At 43.9% G+C, this 20,980-nt stretch overlaps 1 protein-coding gene across 1 annotated transcript in view; it reads right to left on the reverse strand.

Annotated features, from left to right (window-relative positions):
• Nucleotides 1–2,770: 2,770 nt before the first annotated feature.
• The window catches only part of LOC121916876 (autism susceptibility gene 2 protein homolog), a 386,634-nt gene continuing 368,424 nt past the window's right edge, over nt 2,771–20,980 (reverse strand). Inside the window, exon 5 of the mRNA XM_042442407.1 lies at nt 2,771–3,002. Coding sequence (XP_042298341.1) covers nt 2,880–3,002 — 123 coding nt within the window. The 3' untranslated portion in view covers nt 2,771–2,879. The remainder of the gene's footprint in view (nt 3,003–20,980) is intronic.

Below are 20,980 nucleotides of genomic sequence, written 5' to 3' on the forward strand. Positions count from 1 at the left end.
TGAAACTGATTATCTGGACCCATTTCAAACTGGCTTCTGAGCTGGATACGGAGTTGAGACTGCTATGGTCGCCTTAGTCGATGATCTCCATCTGGGCATTGATAGGGGAAGTGTGACCCTCTTGGACATCTCAGCGGCCTTCCATACCATCGACCATGGTATCCTTCTGGGATGCCTGAAGGAGTTGGGTATCAGGGGCACTGCGCTCCAGTGGCTCCGTTCCTACCTCTCAGGCAGATACCAGATGGAAAGGCTGGGGGACAGTTGCTCCTCTAAGAAAGAGCTGACATCTGGCGTCCCCCATGCTGTTTAACATTTACATAAAGCTGCTGGGAGAGATCATCCGGAGTCATGGAGCACGGTGTTATCAGTACGCTGATGACACCCAGATCTATCGCTCTATGTCTCCGACGGATACAGTGACTAAGGATGGCACCTCTCCTCTGGATGCCTGCCTGGGGTCGGTAATGGTCTGGATGAGGGAAAACAAACTCAGGCTGAATCCAGCGAAAACGGAGGTGCTCGTGATAGGCACCCCAAGTCCAGGGACGGAGATTTGTCACCCAGTCCTGGATGGGGTCACACTTACCCCTAAGGACAAAGTTCGCAGCTTGGGAGTACTCCTGGACCCACCTCTACAGTTATCATCTCAAGTGGATGCGATGGCCAGGAGTGCTTGGTACCAGCTTAAGCTGATACGCCAGCTGCGTCCCTGTCTGGACCGAAAGGATCTTGAAACGGTGGTACACGCACCGGTAATCTCTCGCTTAGACTTCTGTAATGCGCTCTGCATGGGGCTACCTTTGTACTTGGTTCAGAAGCTTCAATTCAAAATGCAGCAGCCAGATTGATCACTGGAAGGTCAGATCATATAACACCTGTCCTAAAATCCTTACCTTGGCTGCCAATTGCCTGTATGGAGATTTTTGGTTGTAATCCCGCTTTGATCCATTGGGAGAAGCGGAAAAATAGATATAAACTTTCTTCTGTTCGTCTTCTTACTTCTTCTTCTGTCCTTCTATATGATTATTACGGATTATTATTCCCTTATGCCCAGAAGGTGAGTTGTAAATACAAATACAAATATACAATACAAATACAGACACTAAGATTTTAAAAAAGTAAGTACAGAGAACTGTGATCAGTACTTATTCTGTGTCTTTGAATAGTTTCCCAGCATTCGCATCTGCTTCCCATGTGTTTTCCACTTATGTATATAATAAAGCTTTTATTAAACCTTTAACCACTTGGTATAATTACTTTGCAAATTATATTTTATTGGGGGGGAAAACCTAAATACATTCTTTTTTATCTATCAGTTGTCCGTTTCTCTTAATTCTCTATGAATCCATTCTTCCATGGTTGGCATTCTTTCTGATTTCCAATATTCGGCTAGGACTAAGCAAGCAGCTGTTGTTAAATATAGGATCATTCTCCAGTGTTTTTTCCCCCTCAATATCAGATCCAAAGAAGGTAGTCATAGCCTGTTCCAGACTGCCCAAATAAAGCTGCTTTGGGTCTCTTTGGAGGTATGCTGTTTAAATGACGCATGGGTCCTAAGAGTCCGGAGGTTGCGCCAAAGCCACACTCCATTCCTAAGCACTGGAGGGCAGCTTTGGTGCAGCTTCCAGATTCTTAGGACCCATGTATCATTTAAATAGCATACCTCCAAAGAGACCCCAAGCAGCTTTATTTTGGCAGTCTGGAACAGGCCCATGTTTAGCAAATAAGTTTCAGGTGCGCATGAAAATTTGGTTTCAAATGTAGACTAGGTTTCTTAATGTATCTTAGCCCAATAGTTCCTCACTTTATCGCAGAGCCACCAAACACGATAAGATGATCCCTGATCTGCACGGCACTTCGAGCATCCCGGAAACGCTGGAGGTTACGTTATTATTTGTTACGTTTGTATTTGAAAGCTATTCCCTAAAGTCTAGGGCAAATAGTTCAGTTTTCTAGCCGGGTGATAAAGTCAATTGAGTTTGGATACGGCAAGGGGTTGGACTGGATGGCCCTTGTGGTCTCTTCCAACTCTATGATTCTATCCATCTCTCCAAATAGAGATGAGCAAATGAACGGGTTTGGAAGTCAGAAACCATCATCGGATGCCCCCGATTTCCGACGAACTCAAGAGTGGAAACTAACGTCAGAAAGACTTACAGGATCTACCTGGAAAGATAAGGACTAGGAATAATGAAAATCTGCTAAATCAACGTTGTTCATTAGGCAATCGCTTTATGGAAGCAGCTGCAAAGAAAAAAGGCAGGTCTGTCTTGGTGAACATTGTGAGATGAGCCATGTAGAAGTAACTGTAATGATCCGGCTTTCAGTTCTGTGGTTTCTGTTGACATGTTTAGACGTCCGCGTGAAAGTTTAGTGGCGGGTTTTTCTTTCAACAGCCGTGAGATATTAAAAAATCTGCATCAATGGTGCGTTCAAAGAGGTCTCCCCCTCTTTTTGCTTCACTTCTGTCAAGCAACCCCAATCCGTGCCACATTTTTCACAATGGGAACAAATAGAATATCTGCTGTTCCTTAAACATTCTTCATAGAGGAAGTTGTTCTGTTTTAGGACTGCTTTTACCTACGGCTTTTCATCAATATTGTTGTAATGTTTTATTTTTCAGCCACTTTGCAGCGTTTGCGGAAAGTCTACTTCCTTAGATGCATTTGGAGACGTCGACTCCGGTCTATGAAAGCTCACGCTGCCAATGTCTTTCTTTACATGAGCCTCAAAGGTGCTACAAGGTCTCTCTAGATACTGACCCTACAGACTAACACGGCTATATCTTTGAATTCTTTGCCTTATGGGTTCATCAAGATAACCAGAGATCTTTTTTAAATCCGGACAGCCATGGACAACCGGCAACAGAGATCGGTTCACCGACAGATACTCTTCCTCCCCTCCGATCTCATTTGAAATGTCGGATGCAAAAACGGTGTGCGCTTTCTCTGGTGATCCCCACGAAGACACCTTCCGTTATTTTCGTGTGTCAGCTGTATCTGGAAGAAAGGCCAAGCAAGAAAATGCTTTGCACCCCCCTAATAGTAAACCCTCAACTTGCAATTAGCCATTCACGTGGCAATCAAACCGTGCCTATATTTCATGTTTGCCTTCCTTTTCAAAGCCTTGACTAGAGGGGTACTTACTCTGTCAAATCTGCTATAGTAATCAAAACACTGAAATTACTTCTTTCCACACTAAATATACTGGAACTGGTTGTTTGATTAAATGGAGAGCAAGAGTGCGCAATTTGCTAAATTACAAGTATTCTGAACATGTAAATATAGTTTAATTACTGCAATTAAAGAAGATTACTGGAGATTGGCAGATGGGAATGTAATACTATTTTAATTAGAGCTTTTAATGCACTGTAACATAAGCATAATATTAACCCTTTTATCCCAGAGCAGGATGGCTGCTCTTTGAGGTGGAAGGATGACAGAGGGAAATGAAAGACCATGCTTGGAATATGCATTGAAGGAGGAGCAAGGGCCAAGGCATCAAGCAGCTATTCCATGCACAAAAGGCCCTACCAAGACCACTGTATTTGTATCCCTCTGTGTGTGTGTGTGTGTGTGTGTGTCACGTGAATGTTTGAGAGAGAGAGAGAGATTAGATAGATAGATAGATAGATAGATAGATAGATAGATAGATGGGGAGGGTACCAGGGATTTTATATGTTCTGTATTTTAACTTTGTTAGCTGCTGATTGTTCTCAGAGGAGCAGGATACAAATAAATTTTATTATCATTATTATTGGATGGATGGATAGATAGATAGATAGATAGATAGATAGATAGATAACACAAGTGTGGGGAGGGAAAATAGTTTGTTCCTTATCGAGTTACTCGGGACCATCTTGGTTGTTTTCCTATACAGACTCCTAATTTGGGGAGGATTTGAATTCTAATAAAATTAAGAAGAAGAAAAAGGAAAATATAACCAAGTGGGTAGAGAAGAAGACAAGACGCCATTAATAGATGAACGGTTGTTGAAAACACTGGATGTGATGAAAGTGGGTATTTTCTTATGAATATCTTACAAAGGACAAGACAAGCAAAAATTGGGGGGAAGAATGGAAACCGGTGATAAGCTTTTCCGAAAAGAGATGGACTAACAATCATCAGTTTGAAGGAAAATAGATAGATAGAAGATAGATAGATAGATAGATAGATAGATAGATAGATAGATAGATAGATGATAGATAGATAGATGATGATAGATAGATAGATAGATAGATAGATAGATAGATAGATAGAGGTAGGTAGATAGAGATAGAGAGGTAGGTAGGTAGGTAGGTAGATAGATGATAGATAGATAATGATGATAGATAGATAGATAGATAGATAGATAGATAGATAGATAGATGATGATGATAGATAGATAGGTAGATAGATAGATAGATAGATAGATACATAGATAGATAGATAGATAGATAGATAGATAGATAGATAGATAGATAGAGGTAGGTAGGTAGAGATAGAGAGGTAGGTAGGTAGGTAGATAGATGATGATAGATAGATAATGATGATAGATAGATAGATAGATAGATAGATAGATAGATAGATAGATAGATAGATAGATAGATAGATAGATAGATCGTCTGCCATTAGGCTATAGTTTCACAACTTAAAATCACGACTTGCAATTACAAAATGATAGAAGGTTACGTATATAAAAGATTTACATATGAATATAATGACAATAATACAACCATTCGGATAACAAATAAAGATTTAGAAATTGTCAAAGTAACCGGCAACAAAATAGGAATAACAGACAAGAACAATGAACAATAATGAATGATAATTGAACACTAGAGAATTGTTTACGAAGAGCTGAAACGGACTAAACCTTCTTAAGGAAGGGGAAAGCATACAATAGCGGTTAAATAAAATGAACCCGACGTTGAAAATGAGGAAGAATGGGGCAGAGGGAGGAGAGAAAGGGAAATAAATTCAGTTTGTATATAGAGATTGTGTGAGATGCAGAGATGGTTTTTGTTTGAATTACGGATCGTAAAAAGTGTTTAAAAAGGAAAAGAAAATATGAACTTGTCTCAAAAAAAAAAAGCATTTCTATCAACACTGTTTCAAAATAAGCATTTTATATTAATTTTGATATACCTTAAAACACAGACTTGAATGTGGAAAGGAAATTTGAAGGAGTACTACATTTTCCTTCTCTTTTTCCTGACCATGGGATCACTTCCAGTATTTCTCTAAGTTGACTGAAATCCGCTCTCCTAAAGTCTCGGATGCGAGTCTGACTCTGCCTGGCTTCTCCTTTCCACTGAATAACAAAAGCACTCCTCTTGGCATGAGGTGTAACCCATCCTTTGTCAGAAGTCCTCCCTCCTGAATCCACAGGCCATGATCCAAGAATCCAAATTGTTCTCAGCAGCACCATCTGCGGAGCCAGTTATTCACATCCCTCATATTCCTCTCCCTTCCTGGACCTGGGAGAAGAGATGAGATGACAACCTGTGCATCCAACTCTTTCAGCTTCCTACCCAGAATCTCATAGGCCCTTATGATATTTTGGAGACTGTGCCTTGCAGTATCATTGGTTCCCACATGGACCAAAGGAAAGGGGTAACGTTCAGTAGGCGTGACATGTCTTCTCATTCTCATTGCCACAACCCATCTCCCAAGACATCTTGTCACTGATTCTGTACCCCTTAGCAAGGAGTCCCCCACAACCACAACAGGCTTAGCAATAGCTATTCTCTGTGCTGGTTTTAACAAGATCTCCCGCACTTTCCCTGAGGACTAGCCCTGCTCCTCGCCTTAATCATAGCTGATAAAGGAGAGAGCTTTCAATTGGTTCTGTATTGTCAAGCTTGCAGAACGATCCCTGGCTTCCCTACTTCTATGTGCCACATTCCTCCAAGGGTCTACCTGATGTGTTTGGGAACTGACCTCCTTCCCAGAAACTTCCTCTGTGTGTTTCTCATCCAGGACAGTCTGCTCACTTCTGTCCAGTAAGATATGGAAGTTATCTTCAGGTCATTAAAAAAGAGAGACCTTTCCTATCCCACATGGAACTGCCAAGGGTTTGTACATTTTTGCATGCAAAGTTTGGGTTCTGAATCAGATGCTACAGTTTTTTACGGTCCATTCTTCTCAGTGCCCAAAAAGAGAAGTGAACAGTCAACAGAAAGAGGACTCTGGACACCCTGAAATTGGTGGCATCCCTCCTACCCACATAGACCTCAACAAGATCAACACTGAAACTGATGTTCATGCATGTTGAAATATCGTCGGTGGCAAGAAGGTACAATGAGAACAGAAAGCTGACTCAGGCCCAGTACAGATTGGTGTTTTGCGCCGGCCTGGGGTCAGTTTTAAGGCTCCATAGGGCTGGGTGTCCATACGTGCCCAGCCCATGAGCCATCTTACCGTGCCCTTGTCCACATGGGGCATATAACAATGATGCATGGGCATCCGAGCCCCCAAACGATGCTTGCCAGAAGTGTTGTCATCGTGGTGCACAAACGCCGTTATGACGCCCTTAAAAAGAAGCTGCCTAGAGCAGCTCCTTCTTAGGCAGCGCATCGATGCCGTGCCATGTGACTGGCACAGCACTGGCGAGGGGCAAAAACAGGTGGCATGGAGCCACTCGTCTGTATTCCCCATCAGTTTCAGAAAGCTAGGTTAGTTTTCCAAGAGGATAAGGAACTGGACAGGAAAGATGCTCTACAGGGGTAACAGATAATATCTTCATGGCCTTAGGTTGTAATGATTTAGCCTCAGAAACATTATTTCCTTCATACAGCAATATTCCGGAATATAAGAAACCATTTTTGTCATCTTGAAAGCTATGTCTGGCAACATTTTATCCATTTAAGTCAATAGCCTATTAGAAAGTCTAATTGGACGTTCGATACTCTGCGCAGAGTCTTACAATCGAGGTGCCTTTGGAAACCTATTCCAGGTCTTAATCTCTTTATCATTTGATATTTTGAAGCCTAACTTTGTTCTTGTTAGGCAGATCAATGGCATTAATTTACAAAACGGGGGGGAAATGTCACCCTTCATCCTTTAAATCTCGGCACGGCAAAGAGCTGCGTAAGCGAATCCTGCCATTGCTCTCCCATATTAGCAGAAAACGGTGCCATGAGAGACTTGACCTACAATTTTAATTACTCCATGAAAAATGCAATTCTTGGAAGATGAATAGAGACCTAAAGGGATGGCGGGGAGCAGCAGAGGTCCAGCTACTTACGGACTGTGGAAATTAACCCTCTTGAAGCTCCCTAGCAAAAACAACAACAGCAGCAACACACAAATTATTGATGAAGGAACAGTTGTTGTCTTCCTATTTGATGCCACCTTTGTTGCAAGCTCTCTTCTCTTCCATCCACAAGTAGTGCCTTCTAGAAATGACACTTGGCCTCCCCACTTCAAAGCCTTATTGGAAGTGGCTTTCGGGATGACATTTCTTTGTATATAACAGGGAATTGTGATTTCCATCAAGGAACCATCTAGAAGACTTTGTTGATTTAGGCAAAGGTCTCTAGCATTTTATTTTATCTGTTATAACTCTTGATGTCCGCGAGGGCCCTAAGCCTAGTATGGGTGAGAAGAGTTCTAGACCGCTCAACCAGATGTTCTAGACTACTCAACCATATGTTCTAGACTGCCATTTGAAAGTTCTAGACCGCTCAACCAGATGTTCTAGACTTCCATTTGGAGGCTACGTGGGATTTGGAAGATTCAAACTGCGACATCTCCTGGTATTTCACGACTATGGAGATTTTCACACTGGCAAAAGTGACAAGAGCATAGCGGGATGCTCCCTGTCACTATCGTGCAATTGCGTGAAGATTATCAGCAACGTCACAATAATCGCGTCATTATCCTGTGAATAAAGAGGAATTCTAGTGTCGCTTTTCATTCACAGGAAAGTCCTGTGAATAAAAAAAAAACGAAGGAAGAGTTCCCCTTTATTCATGGAATAATGACATGATTTATCGCAACATCACGCAACGCTGTCTGATCATCTTTGTGCATTGCTTAATAGTGATGTGCGTATTCTGCTATGCCCTCATCAATTCTGACAGTGTGAAAATCTCCTATATCAAACTGGATTGCAGTCTGCAGTCAAAGGAAGTAACTGTTCATTACTTTGTCACTAGTCACAATTTCTGGGCACTATATTGAATGGGTATAAAAATCTGGAACAGAAACAGAGGACAACAGAGATGGACAAGGGCATGGGAAATGAACCACATGAAGAAAGGATGAAGGCTGAACCAGGTATCTTTAGCATTCTTAAAATACTTGAAGCACTAACTCACCAATGAAGGCAAAGATCTATTCCAGATGGCAGATACGCTAAAGTTACAAAAAGGGAGATGTCCGTTCAAGTCTTGGGAGAAATGTCTGAATACCGCTTTGGTGAGAGAATGAATTACCAGCGGGTCTTGGGCTATCCCTTGTTGGAGGTCTCTAATCTGAAGCAGTGATTAGATAATCTACAAAGCTACCACCAGATCTATTATTCTGGAAGAAAGCCTTTGTCCAAAGACATTATTATTATTCCTGGATTGCAACCAGCGAAAGAATTTTGATGCTGATGGAGGTAAGACACCAAAGTTGGGCGCCAAATCCCAGGGTCTTTACAGACAGGCCAAACTAAAGCTGCTTCGGGTCACTTTGGAGGTAAGCTGTTTAAATGACACATGCATTTTAAGAGGCCAGAAGCTGCGACAAAGCTGCACTCCAGTCCTTAGGACTGGAGCATGGCTTTGGTGTGGCTTCCAGCCTCTTAGGATGCATGCATCATTTAAACAGCGTACCTCCAAAGTGACCCGAAGCAACTTTATTTTGGCCTGTCTGTATGGCCTCCATTAGTACTGCTTGGTTCCACACCGGACTGACGAGGTGAGTCTTACTCAGGGCTCAAAAAATGGAGAGGCCAAAATAAAGCTGCTTTGAGTCACTTTGGAGTTTATGCCTGTTTAATGTTTGCATGCGTTTCTAAGAGTCAAGAACTGCGCCAAAGCCACGCTCCAGTCCTAAGGACTGGAACACAGCTTTGGCGTGGCTTCTGGCCTCTTAAGATGCATGTGCCATTTAAACAGCATACCTCCAAAATGACCCGAAGCAGCTTTAGTTTGGCCTCTCCGTTTTGGGCCCTAAGGCTGGAAGTAAGGATGTAAGCATACTGTCGCTCTTGAAACCTTGGAAAACCTGGTCAAGAGGATGGGAAAGAGTTAAGCTGAATCGCTAATGGCTGCGGCTGCGATATAAACTAGCCAGCTTTTAGACCGATTGAGCAAAATAGTCCTTTCAGCTCAGCAGCCATGTGACCAGCCGCACAAAGGAGCCCTTCTAGCAATACTTTGAATGCCCCCATTATCCTGAGGATCATTTGTGAAAACTCCACCTTTCATTTCCACCATCACCTGTGATTAGTGTTTCAGTCGGGAGCACTTTTACGGCGCATGGTTTTGCAAAGGCCCGGCTGAGGAGTCAAATGGGAACAGAAGAGTTTGCTCCACCGTTCTCCTGTTGTTGCCCCGTCTCAGGAATGCATGAAGACAGCGCAAGGTTTTTAGGGTGGGGAAAGGAACAACACAAATAGTGTGCCGCGGGAGTGGGGAAAACACAACATTTATAACATGGATAAAATGTTCCTCAGATGCCAGACTATCTGCTCCTGGTGAACTTTGCGGCACAATCAGAGAGAGAGAGGGAACAGTCAATGGAGACCCAGAGGACTCCTTTCGATAGGGTTTTATGTTCTTTTGGCACCGTCAAAGATAAAAGGATGAAGGAGTCAAAGAATCCCCCAAAGCCTGTGAAGAATGTCTGCCGTTTTATACTTGCCAGATGTGTTATTTCAGAACAGAAACAGAAAGCAGATCAGAGAATTTGCCAGGGAGCATGGTTTCAAAACCATGCGGACACTACACTTCCAGGGAGGGATTAAGAGCTGTTTCTGAGACTGTGCCAAGGCAGTAAACCTAAGTGCACTTCGCTTTCTCCTTTCCCGGCTTTGCTTCCGAACTGGTGGCAAAGGTAGCAAGCCATGCGCTTTGAAAGCACCTCCTTGCCAGGCCTGGAATACTATAGGAATAGCAATAGTAAGTACATTTCTATACCACTTGTCAGTGCACTTAAGCACTCCCTAAGCAGTTTACAATGTGTAAAGATTCATCGTGGGAACTGCCGCTGCCTAAAATCTGTGTATTCCCAGTGTAGACAGTACTGAGCTAGATAGAATATTTCAGCAATAGCAAGTACATTTCTATACTGCTTACTGATGTAGTAAGTGGTTTACAAAGTGTAAGCTTATTGCCCCCAACAAGCTGGGTATTCATTTTAGTGACCTACGGAAGGATGCCAGGCTGAGTCAACCCTGAGCCTCTGGCTGGTATTGAACTCACAACCTTGTGGTTTGCGAGTGAGTGGTTGCAGTATAGGCATTTAACCGCACTTTTGCATGGTAGGCATTTATAGGCCTGTTACAGACTGCCAGAATAAAGCTGCTTCGGGTCTCTTTGGAGGTATGCTGTTTAAATGATGCATGGGTCCTAAGAGTCCGGAGGTCGCGCCAAAGCCACACTCCATTCCTAAGCGCTGGAGCGCAGCTTTTGATGCAGCTTCTGGATTCTTAGGATCCATGCATCATTTAAACAGCATACCTCCAAAGAGACCCCAAGCAGCTTTATTTTGGCAATCTGGAACAGGCCATAGTTAATAAAAGGAAATCAGAAAATATAAGACCCAATAGTCGCCTTGCAATCTCTCGATTTGTTCTACCTAGGAATGGATAGATAAGTATTTCCAGTCCAGGTCAGTTTTGCCTGTGTTCAGTCATTACAAGAATGCTTTCATTCAATCTTTTAAAATTTCTGCAAACACCAGGGCCTACCAAATGAAGTAAGACGATATCTTGGTATTTAATCCAATACATAGTTATGTTCATACGTGGGAATGGTGCCCATACATAAAATGCAAGGAGGCGTGAGAAATGATGAATTTCTGTACAAACTGACATAATATTGACTCACTGAACGTACTGATGATGTACAACGTCATTCTACATAGAAACAGAGTTTTAGGAGTTTCATGATCCACAATGCACACACGATTAAGGGAACACACACCAAGGTATATAGACAGATATCGATATCGATGGGGAAATCAGATACAAAAATGAATTGCTGCATCAATAAAAGTATAGTGACTAGATCAAGGGAAGTAACAGTGCCACTCTATTCTGCTCTGGTCAGGCCCCACCTGGAATATTGTGTCCAGTTCTGGGCACCACAATTCAAAAAGGACATTGAGAAACTGGAGTGTGTCCAAAGGACAGCGACTAAAATGGTGAAGGGTCTGAAAACCATGCCTTATGAAGAGAGACTTAGGGAGTTGGGTATGTTTAGCCTGGAGAAGAGATGGTTATGATAGCCCTGTCTTTGAAATGGTGTCATACTGAGGATGGAGCAAGCTTGTTTTCTGCTGCTCCAGAGAATGGGACACGGAATAATAGATGCAAGCTATAGGAAAAGAAATTCCAGCTCAACATTAGGAGGAACCTCCTGATAGTAAGAGCTGTTCAACAGTGGAAGACACTCCCTTGGTGAGTGGAGTCTCTTTCTTTGGAGGTCTTTAAACAGAGGCAGGATGGCCATATTTTGGGGTGCGTTTTGATTGTGAGTTCCTGCTTGGAAGAATGGGGTTGGACTGGATGGCCCTTGTGGTCTCTTCCAACTCTGATTCTATGGCCTGTTCTAGACTGCCAAAATAAAGCTGCTTTGGGTCTCTTTGGAGATATGCTATTTAAATGATGCATGGGTCCTAAGAGTCCGGAGGTCGTGCCAAAGCCACACTCCATTCCTAAGCACTGGAGCGCAGCTTTGGTGACGCTTCCGGATTCTTAGGAGGCATGCATCATTTAAACAGCATGCCTCCAAAGAGACCCAAAGCAGCTTTATTTTGGCAGTCTATAACAGGCCTATGATAAAGCGAATGGCCGCTATCTTTGTCCCCAGGCTTGTCAGTTGTTTGGCAGAAGCCCTATCTTTAGATCATGTACTCAATGAGAGCACAAAGACAAAAACATGAAGTGCGCCCACAAAGCCTTCCAACAGCATGGGCAAACAATCAACACCGACCCCCCCAAAACGCAAGGTCATCTTCTTCGCCCTCCTCAGAGGAACACAGTTCTCTCCAGCTCTTCTGAATGGCAGCACCAAGAACATTAAAACGTGAACGGAGACCTTCTAAGCCAAGCTGTTCGGTTTTAAAGATTCGCCTCCTCCTTTCTTTTTTATGGCAGAGAGACCTGATCTCCATAGCAACTCGCGTCGAGTCGAGGAAGAAACCTCGATGCCAGGAAAGCTGCACAAAGTAGACTTCCAAGTTCCATCCCCTATAAAATTAAAGGATCACGACCTAGGATCAAATATGCATCAACACAGAAAGCTCGAACAGGCAAGGATATGCCTTTCTCCCCCCACAAAAGACAATTATTCCAATAAAATAAAAATAATAATGTTATCATTATAGAATTTCACCCTATAATATTGGTGCACGCACTGATGAGATGATTTTGGCCACCACTGTCCTTTGTAACACATATGTACATACATGTGTCCTTCTGCTGGTAAGTGAAAGCCCAAGGTATTTGAAGGACCGTACTCTCCTGTGCAAACCTCTCCATCTATCAAGAGTGCTTTGATTGTGTCTTCTTGCATGGACTGAATGGCCCTTGAGGTTTCTTCTTACTCTATGATTCTATGGCCTGTTCCAGATTGCCAAAATAAAGCTGCTTGGGGTCTCTTTGGAGGTATGCTGTTTAAATGATGCATGAGTCCTAAGAATCTGGAAGCGGCACCAAAGCTGCCCTCCAGTGCTTAGGGATGGAGTGGGGCTTTGGCGCGACCTCCGGACTCTTAGGACCCAGGCATCATTTAAATAGCATACCTCCAAAGAGACTCGAAGCAGCTTTATTTTGGCAGTCTGGAACAGGCCAAAATGATTATTATGATGACTGTTACCATTTTCTTGTCTGTGGGATGGGATAAAGAAGTCTTTAAAATGCTCGGCATCACTTTGATGACCTATGTATGTGAAAGGAAAGCAGGCATCCAGTTCTCCTCTTAAGAAAGGAATGGCCTCTCCTGCATTAGAACATGGGAAAGGTGAATTCCCAAAGCTGCCGATGCGCTCAGGAATCAAGGTAAATAATGTGGGTCTGTAGGACGTCATTATGGAGCTGTGGGAATTCAAGGAGAGATTAAAGAGCCTCTTGGATTGTTATCCATCAAGTGCCACGGCCTCTATTTTTTAATATCTACTTTGTTAATAGCCTCGTACTCTGCAGTTCATAACCCTCCGAGGAGCCATTTTTAAGAGGTAGCCGGTATTTGACATACAATCACTCACTTATTAAATATAAATGAAATATATACTTGAGGTAGCCAAGCAACATGGATCTCACTGGCTCCATGGGGAGAATCTATTTCCGAAGGTCCCATTACCTTTAATGGGAAGTGGAAGGCTTGTTGTTAAATGATATAATTCCTGACCCATCTCCTCTCCATTACCAGGCCACACTTTTTATCCTCCTTCTTTCTCTTGGACCTGCTTAGGAAATCTGAATGAGATGGGAGCAATCGCAAACAAATAAATAAGAGGACACTAATGCAGTCAGCCATACTATAACTTAAATCAGGAATATGTTTTATAGATGGAAGGCGATGAGAGATGAGGACATTTCAGAGATGGAAACCGGGACACATGTGGCCAAGTTGTGACCTAAGCAACTAGCAAATGTAAAATCATACCTTTAAATTACAGTATCTTGGGCCTGTTCCAGACTGCCAAAATAAAGCTGCTTGGGGTCTCTTTGGAGGGATGCTGTTTAAATGACGCATGCATCCTAAGAATCCAGAAGCTGCTCCAAAGCTGCCCTCCAGTGCTTAGGAATGGAGTGTGACTTTGGCGCGACCTCCGGACTCTTAGGACCCATGCGTCATTTAAACAGCATACCTCCAAAGAGACCCAAAGCAGCTTTATTTTGTCAGTCTGTAACAGGCCATACACACCGTCTAAATGCAAAATGACTTTTGCACCCTGGGTTCGGTTTTCAGCAACTGAAAGAAGCAGATGACAAAGGGAGAAAGTGGGATACGGAGACAGAAACTGGGACATTTTAAAATCAGTTGATAAAACTGGGACAGCAGAGGATTAAATCAGGATAGCTGGAGCATATAAAGATCTCTGGTGAAGCGCATGGTTTCCTACTTAAAGGCTATACAAAAAGACAGAGATCTCAATAAGGTATGAGAGAACCATAACATCCATTGAAGATCAAGGAACAACAACAGGATGACATTACTCTGTCTGTAGTAGGCTCTGCGTGTGACATTGCGTCAATAACAGTGTCCCCTTGATGGATGTGGGGAAATGGGGCATGCAGGGGCTGGCAATACCATAGCCAACACCTCTTAGTTTCCTTGGAGTTTATCAGACAAGGGAGATTGGAAGTCCAGTTCTGGGCCCCACAATTGAAAAAGGATGTGGAGAAACTGGAGCCATGTGTCCAAAGGAGGGCGACTAAAATGGCAAAGGGTCTGGAAACCATGAAGCCCTATGAGGAAAGACTCAGGGAGCTGGGGATGTTTAGCCTGGAGAAGAGAAGGTTAAGAGGTGATATGATAGCCCTAGTTGAAGGGAGGTCATATTGAGGAGGGAGCAAGCTTGTTTTCTGCTGCTCCAGAGAACAAGACCTGGAGCGATGGATGCAATGGATCACAATTTGCAACTTTCAAACTCTCTCTTGCTCACTATAATCAACTTTTTTCTTTCTTTATCCCCTCTACCTTTCCACCTCTCTTCCTTCCTTCCTTCCTTCCTTCCTTCCTTCCTTCCTTCCTCCCTCCCTTCCTTCCGGGATGTAGCCAAGGGGAGGTTCTTGGGGTCCGGACCCCCCCTCTTCCATTAGAAAAATGAATGGTGTGTGCTGCTGCGCCACCGCACCCAAGCCCCATTATAATGGTGGCACTTAGTCTGGACCCCCCTTCCTAAAATCCTAGCTATGTCCCTGCTTCCTTCCTTCCTTCCTTCCTTCCTTCCTTCCTTCCTTCCTTCCTCATTCTCCTTCTTACTTAGTCCTTATTCTCTTCCCTCCTCCTTATTCCCTTCTCCCTCCTCCCTATTCTTCCCCCTCTCTCTATCCCCTTCTTCATCACTTCTTTCTCCCTATGCCTTCTTCGCTTACTCATACCTTCATACACCTCCTCATATACCTTTCCTCACATTCGTTTTTTCAACTGCCATACCTATTTCCTATCTACCAGCATGTTTCCATTTCATCTCCATTCTACGACTTCCTTTAACCACGCTTTTATTCCGCCAAGTTATCATCAAAAAAGGACATTCCCTTTAAACCATTGGTTATATATTTTCAATCAAAAACAAGTATTTATTTTATTCCGGCCTTATAATGTATTTCTGGTTACCGCATTCCAAAATGCATTGTTTCTGATGCAAAAAAAACCATGGTTGCATTTGCACAGAAATGTGGGCTTCTGCATACGCACGCAAAGGCATTTTCCATTCAAAAGGAATCTATTCTCTTCTGCAAGTGACTCCTCTTAAAATAAGTCCAAAAGTGCCAAGAATCTTGCGACTGTTCCTGAGACAGGTTCCATCCATTAAGGTGTTATCCCTTGTTTCACGAAGGATGAGAAAGATGTATGCGTATGCTTTAGATCAGTGATGGCGAATCTATGGCACGCATGCCAGAGGTGGCACTCAGAGCCCTCTCTGTGGGCACACACTCAGTCACTCCAGCACAGAGTTCACCAGTTTGTTACTAGAAAGACGGAGGAACGTGGCACTTTGTGACAAATAAGTGGGGTTTGGGTTGCAATTTGGGCACTCGGTATGTAAAAGGGTCACCATCACAGCTTTAGATTATTTACCTATACATATTGTTTAGATCATATACCTATACACACACACACACACTCCATGTAGAAAAAAGGGGAAAGCAATGTGTGAAATATCCCTTATCATTCTGCGGATAAAATGAAAGTGTCAAAAGTAGCATGCATTTGCTGCTGATCTTTTCTTCTGCTGCATTCCCCTCATTCAGGGCTGAAGTGGTGAGCATTTATGTCGCCTGGGTCTGCTGCTGGAAGCTGTAGAAAACGTGATTCCCGCAGCAGCTTTTATGCAACCCTTTTAAAATGCTTTTTGTTCCCTGTCTGGCCAGCCCCTGGTCCCATTCCACCTTTCATTTTGGGATACCGCAAAACCAGTGTGGCCCCTTTCCCCGTTTTTGCAACGCCGACATCCATTTTGCTTAACCTCACTGGAAGGAAAAGGCAAAGGGATGGCAAGGGGAGGGAAACAGTTGAAGGAAGGACAAAAGCCCATTCTTTGTCAGTCTAGAAATGCCGAATTGCTGGGTAAACTGGCAAAACAATCGCAACTTTCTCCTCCGCTCACCTTTAAATCCGGCCTAAGGTTACATATCTACTGCTCGAGAAAAGAAACGGGGGGCAAAAAAGGGTGGGAGAGAAGCCGACTAATAGACACAGAAGCATTTCTTTAACGCATCGTTCCGTATAGACGCATAGCCAATTAGCTCCCAGAAACGACATCTCTGGTGGTGTCCCACAACGAGCATCGTCATGTGCATTATCGCAGAAATGTGTTGCCTGTTGCCTTGGCGACGCGCGACGGTTTCCTGGTGCATGATGGCGCATTTTACTCACAGCGTGCCATGGATTTCTGACACGGTATTGTTGGATTCATAAAGAAATAAAATGGCAGGAGCAGCTCGGGAGGAAATCGCGTCTCTGTTGTCCTTTCCAAAGGAAACAAAAATTGTCAGTATTAGCGCTGTCTTAGATAAGTGCGGGTTCTTCCCGGGATGTACGATGAACTTGGGTAGCTTGAATCACACCCAGGTCCAGTAAGAAGACCTGTCATCTTGGGGCATCAGTCTGACCATTTGAGTCTCTTTCTCTTTTTCATGATCTTCTCAGCCTTAACCTTGTTCCCATTTGTTTTTGTGTGCTTTTTATAAGTCTGTGCAACCTCCATTAATCATAGAATCATAGAGTTGGAAGAGACCCCAAGGGCCATCCAGTCCAACCCCATTCTGCCATGCAGGAAATCCAAATCAAAGCATCCCCATTGACAGATGGCCATCCAGCCTCCGTTTGAAGACTCCAAGGAGGGACACTCCACTCCGAGGAAGTGTGTTTTTGCATGCATGTTTTAATTGGGAAAACTCCATCACAAAACGTTGAGAAGTGCCAACGTCACAAGATTAAAATGGTTTGGGAACGATCGGAAAGTGCAAATTTGCTGAGTTCTCATCGACATATAAACAAAATGAAATATTGGCCTCAATTCAACCTCCCTTCAGCATAGAATGAGAACCCGATACTACACTGACCCCATATATCACACGCCAAATTAGTTTATGGCCCCAATGCTGCCCTCCACGCTTCGACATGAGCAGACAGGAGTTGGACAACATGCCATTTTTAAGCTTAGGATGGGCACCAACTCTTGCTACTGGGCTTCCTTGGGCCTTCACACTAGTATGCCCAACCGTGGATAAAGATCATAGAATCATAGAAATATAGAATTGGAAGAGACCCCAAGGGCCATCCAGTCCAACCCCATTTTGCCATGCAGGAACTCACCATCAAAGCATCCCCAACAGATGACCATCCAGCCTCTGTTCAAAGATGTCCAAAGAAGGAGACTCCGCCATACATGTGTTATCTATATGAGGCAGCTTTGGGTCACCTTTGCGGCAGGAATACCAACCTGCATATCACCAAAATGTCACATCCACATGCATAAGGGACACGCATGCATAAGGAACATGCATGCATGTTCCAACCTGCATTCCAGCCTCTTGTGCCCCACTCATCCCATGCTATTAGGAAACATGGCCTATTAGTACCAATATCCAACTCAATCCCCATCTTGGGAAGCTCGGTCTACAACCTTTGGGAGATTATCCCATAGGGTTATAAAATGGGATGGAAAAAATGGATTTTCGCACAACATTGTGTTGATCCAGTACTTCTCCCGGGAATAACTTGGAATTGTTCCTTAACTTCTTATTAATGGGGAAGCCCCACAAATGGTTTGTTAATAGTGCTTCGTTTTCACTATTATGACGGCACAGAAGCTAATAACAATGCGTTTGTGCTATCAAGGAGCACTATTTGGGAGCTTTTCCCAGACCGCGCTTTGGCACAGGCAATTCGCTGTCATTGCTAGGATCATTTTTGGAGTCATGTTTTGAGGCATAGGGTACTATTTTATTTGAACTGGATATATAACATGTTGTTAAATATAGACATTTTATTTCGTTCAGTTTGGGACCGAACCATATTTTTCAGACATGCACAGTGGCACGATAATGATGCAGGAGCGAAACATCTGATCACGATGTGCTAATGATGAAGCGATGCGACCGGCTTTTGGATGCAGAACATGATTGTGTTTTTTGCTTTGCTTTTATTTTGTGGTTTTAGCATGATTGCACAACTGTGCAGAACTATAGGTCGCTTTAGCGCTATGCTTCCATAATCTCCCAATAGCGTGATTGCTGTGGAATTGGCTTTAATGTGACAATCTGTTTTAATTTCTCCGGTGTCCAGGATTGATACCATTTGCTGTGCATTATGTGAAGTTTAAATGACAGCTCTTAACCAGTTTAGGAGTGCTGCTGCCTAGCACTATCAGAGAACATTTTGCACATGACCCTCTCAAATTTGTAGCCAGACCAGGTGTGTGTCACTGAAGCACAGTCGTCCCACTGTTTCTAACAGTCTCCATTATGGGCATCCTATGTTTTACCATAAGCATCCAATACGCATTTCCAGGACAGTCGTGAAAAATATATGGTACACACTGCCTGCACAAGGCGGGCTGGATCCACCACTCACTGCTGCGCAGCGTTAACGCAGCAACCAAATGTTGTGGTGCCGCTGCGTAACAAAAAAGGAGCGTGCAGAAGCAGCTCCAGTTTGCTGCGCTGCTCAGCTGCTGTGCCGCCACAAGAGCCAAAGGATGGCGCAGTTATGTCACAGCCGCACCGCACCATTTGGATGTGATGAAGCTGCGACATGACCGCCACATGTGACTGTGGGCGGGGACACACAATCACGGTGCCCCCACTAGGGTTAGGGACCGTGCGGTTGCCACGTGATCATTAACCCTAGAATTGGTGCCAGCACGGCACAAAGGGGCGGTCTGTACCGCACCTAATATTGCAAAGAGTCCATAGAGAAGTATCCAGCAGAAATACCAAGTCACAAAGCTGTCTTGGGGAAGTCCGTGGATACTTAAAAAGTCATAGATTCCCCACTCTGGAAGAAATTCAAAGTCCTGATTGCTGGACTTTCCATGTAGAAAATAAGAAACGTGGATTTGATGAATAATAAACACATTCCACTCCATGCTGATAGAGCCATAGCTACGGTGGTGCAAACATTACATTACTGTACTGCAATGATGATGTAGCTGAAGAAATCGCCTGAAGGCGAAATGGAGACTAAAACTTACCGGGGGTCTCTTTTTCTACTACTCCTACGCTCTGATTTATTATTCATCCATTCCACACTTCTTCTCTTCTACATGGAAAGTCCAGCAATCTGGAATTTGAAGTTGTGTGTGTATATATTGATGTCTATATTTGTGTGTGTACCCAGGGGTAGGCAACCTTTTTGAGCCGGGGGCCAGGTTGCTGTCCCTCAGACAACTGGGGGGCCGAACTCAAAATAGCGCCCAGAGCGGCGCGGAAGCTGCGGCAGGGGCGGCAATTGGCGGCAGGACCAGGTTGGGGCCGGCCCCAAGGCCTCGCCGGGCCGGATCCAGCCCGTGGGCCGTAGGTTGCCGATCCCTGGTGTACACACATACATACAATGGTGATGTAGCTCTGGGGGCTGCAAAATTGGGGACCACTCAATTCTTATAGGATTGAGAATATCTACTATTGAGACAGTTGAGTTCTAGCCTAAAAATCGGCTGAAGAATCCTTCCCGCGGAGAAATTGCATGGCATGGTCCCTAGAGTTTCAAAGCGTCATAGAGTTGTGAGAGGTTGCAAGGGCCGGCGAATCCAAACAGGAAAATCCAGCGCGAAAGCACTTCTGAAAGCTACCTACACAACCTCATGTTAAAGGCCTCCAAAGACGGAGACTCCATCACCGTCTGAGGCAACCTATTCCGCGGTCAAGCAGTTCTTATAGTAAAGAAGTCCTTGCTAAAGTTCAGGTGGCACGTCTTTGATTGCATTTTGTTTATGTTCTAGTCTCTGGAGCAGCAGAAAACAGATCTTTTAAATGGCATCCCTTTAGATATTTAAAGATGGTTGTCATGCCACTTTTCAGTCTTCGCTTTTCCAAGCTAAACGTGCCCATTTCACAAAAAGGTGGAAGCGAAGAGGAGGGGGGAGAGAAAGAAATGTGGCAGCACTTTTAAGACAAGTTGTTGTTTTGTTTTGTTGCTCTGGTTTGCATTGATCTCGACCCATGGTGGCCCTGTGAATGGGACATCTCCAAGACCAGGGTCCTCCACTGCTCTGCCCAGCTCCTGCAAACTCACACTCCTGGTTGCTTTAATAGAGTCCATCCATCTTACATGTGCCTTCCTCTCTTTCTACTTCCCTCCGCCTTTCCTGGCCTTATTGTCTTTTCCAAGGATTCATGCCTTCTCATGATGTGTCCAAAGTACGACAGCCTCAGTTGTGCCACCTTGGCTGCCAGGGAGATTTTGGGCTTGATTTGTTCTAGAATCCATGTGTTTGTCTTTTTGGCCGTCCACAGGATCCTCGGCCTGTTCCAGACTGCCAAAATAAAGCTGTTTCAGGTCTCTTTGGAGGCATGCTGTTTAAATGATGCATGCATCCTAAGAATCCGGAAGCTGCACCAAAGCTGCCCTCCAGTGCTTAGGAATGGAGTGTGGCTTTGGTGCAAC

The sequence above is a fragment of the Sceloporus undulatus genome, chromosome 11 (assembly GCF_019175285.1).
Source record: "Sceloporus undulatus isolate JIND9_A2432 ecotype Alabama chromosome 11, SceUnd_v1.1, whole genome shotgun sequence".
Classification (NCBI taxonomy): domain Eukaryota; kingdom Metazoa; phylum Chordata; class Lepidosauria; order Squamata; family Phrynosomatidae; genus Sceloporus; species Sceloporus undulatus.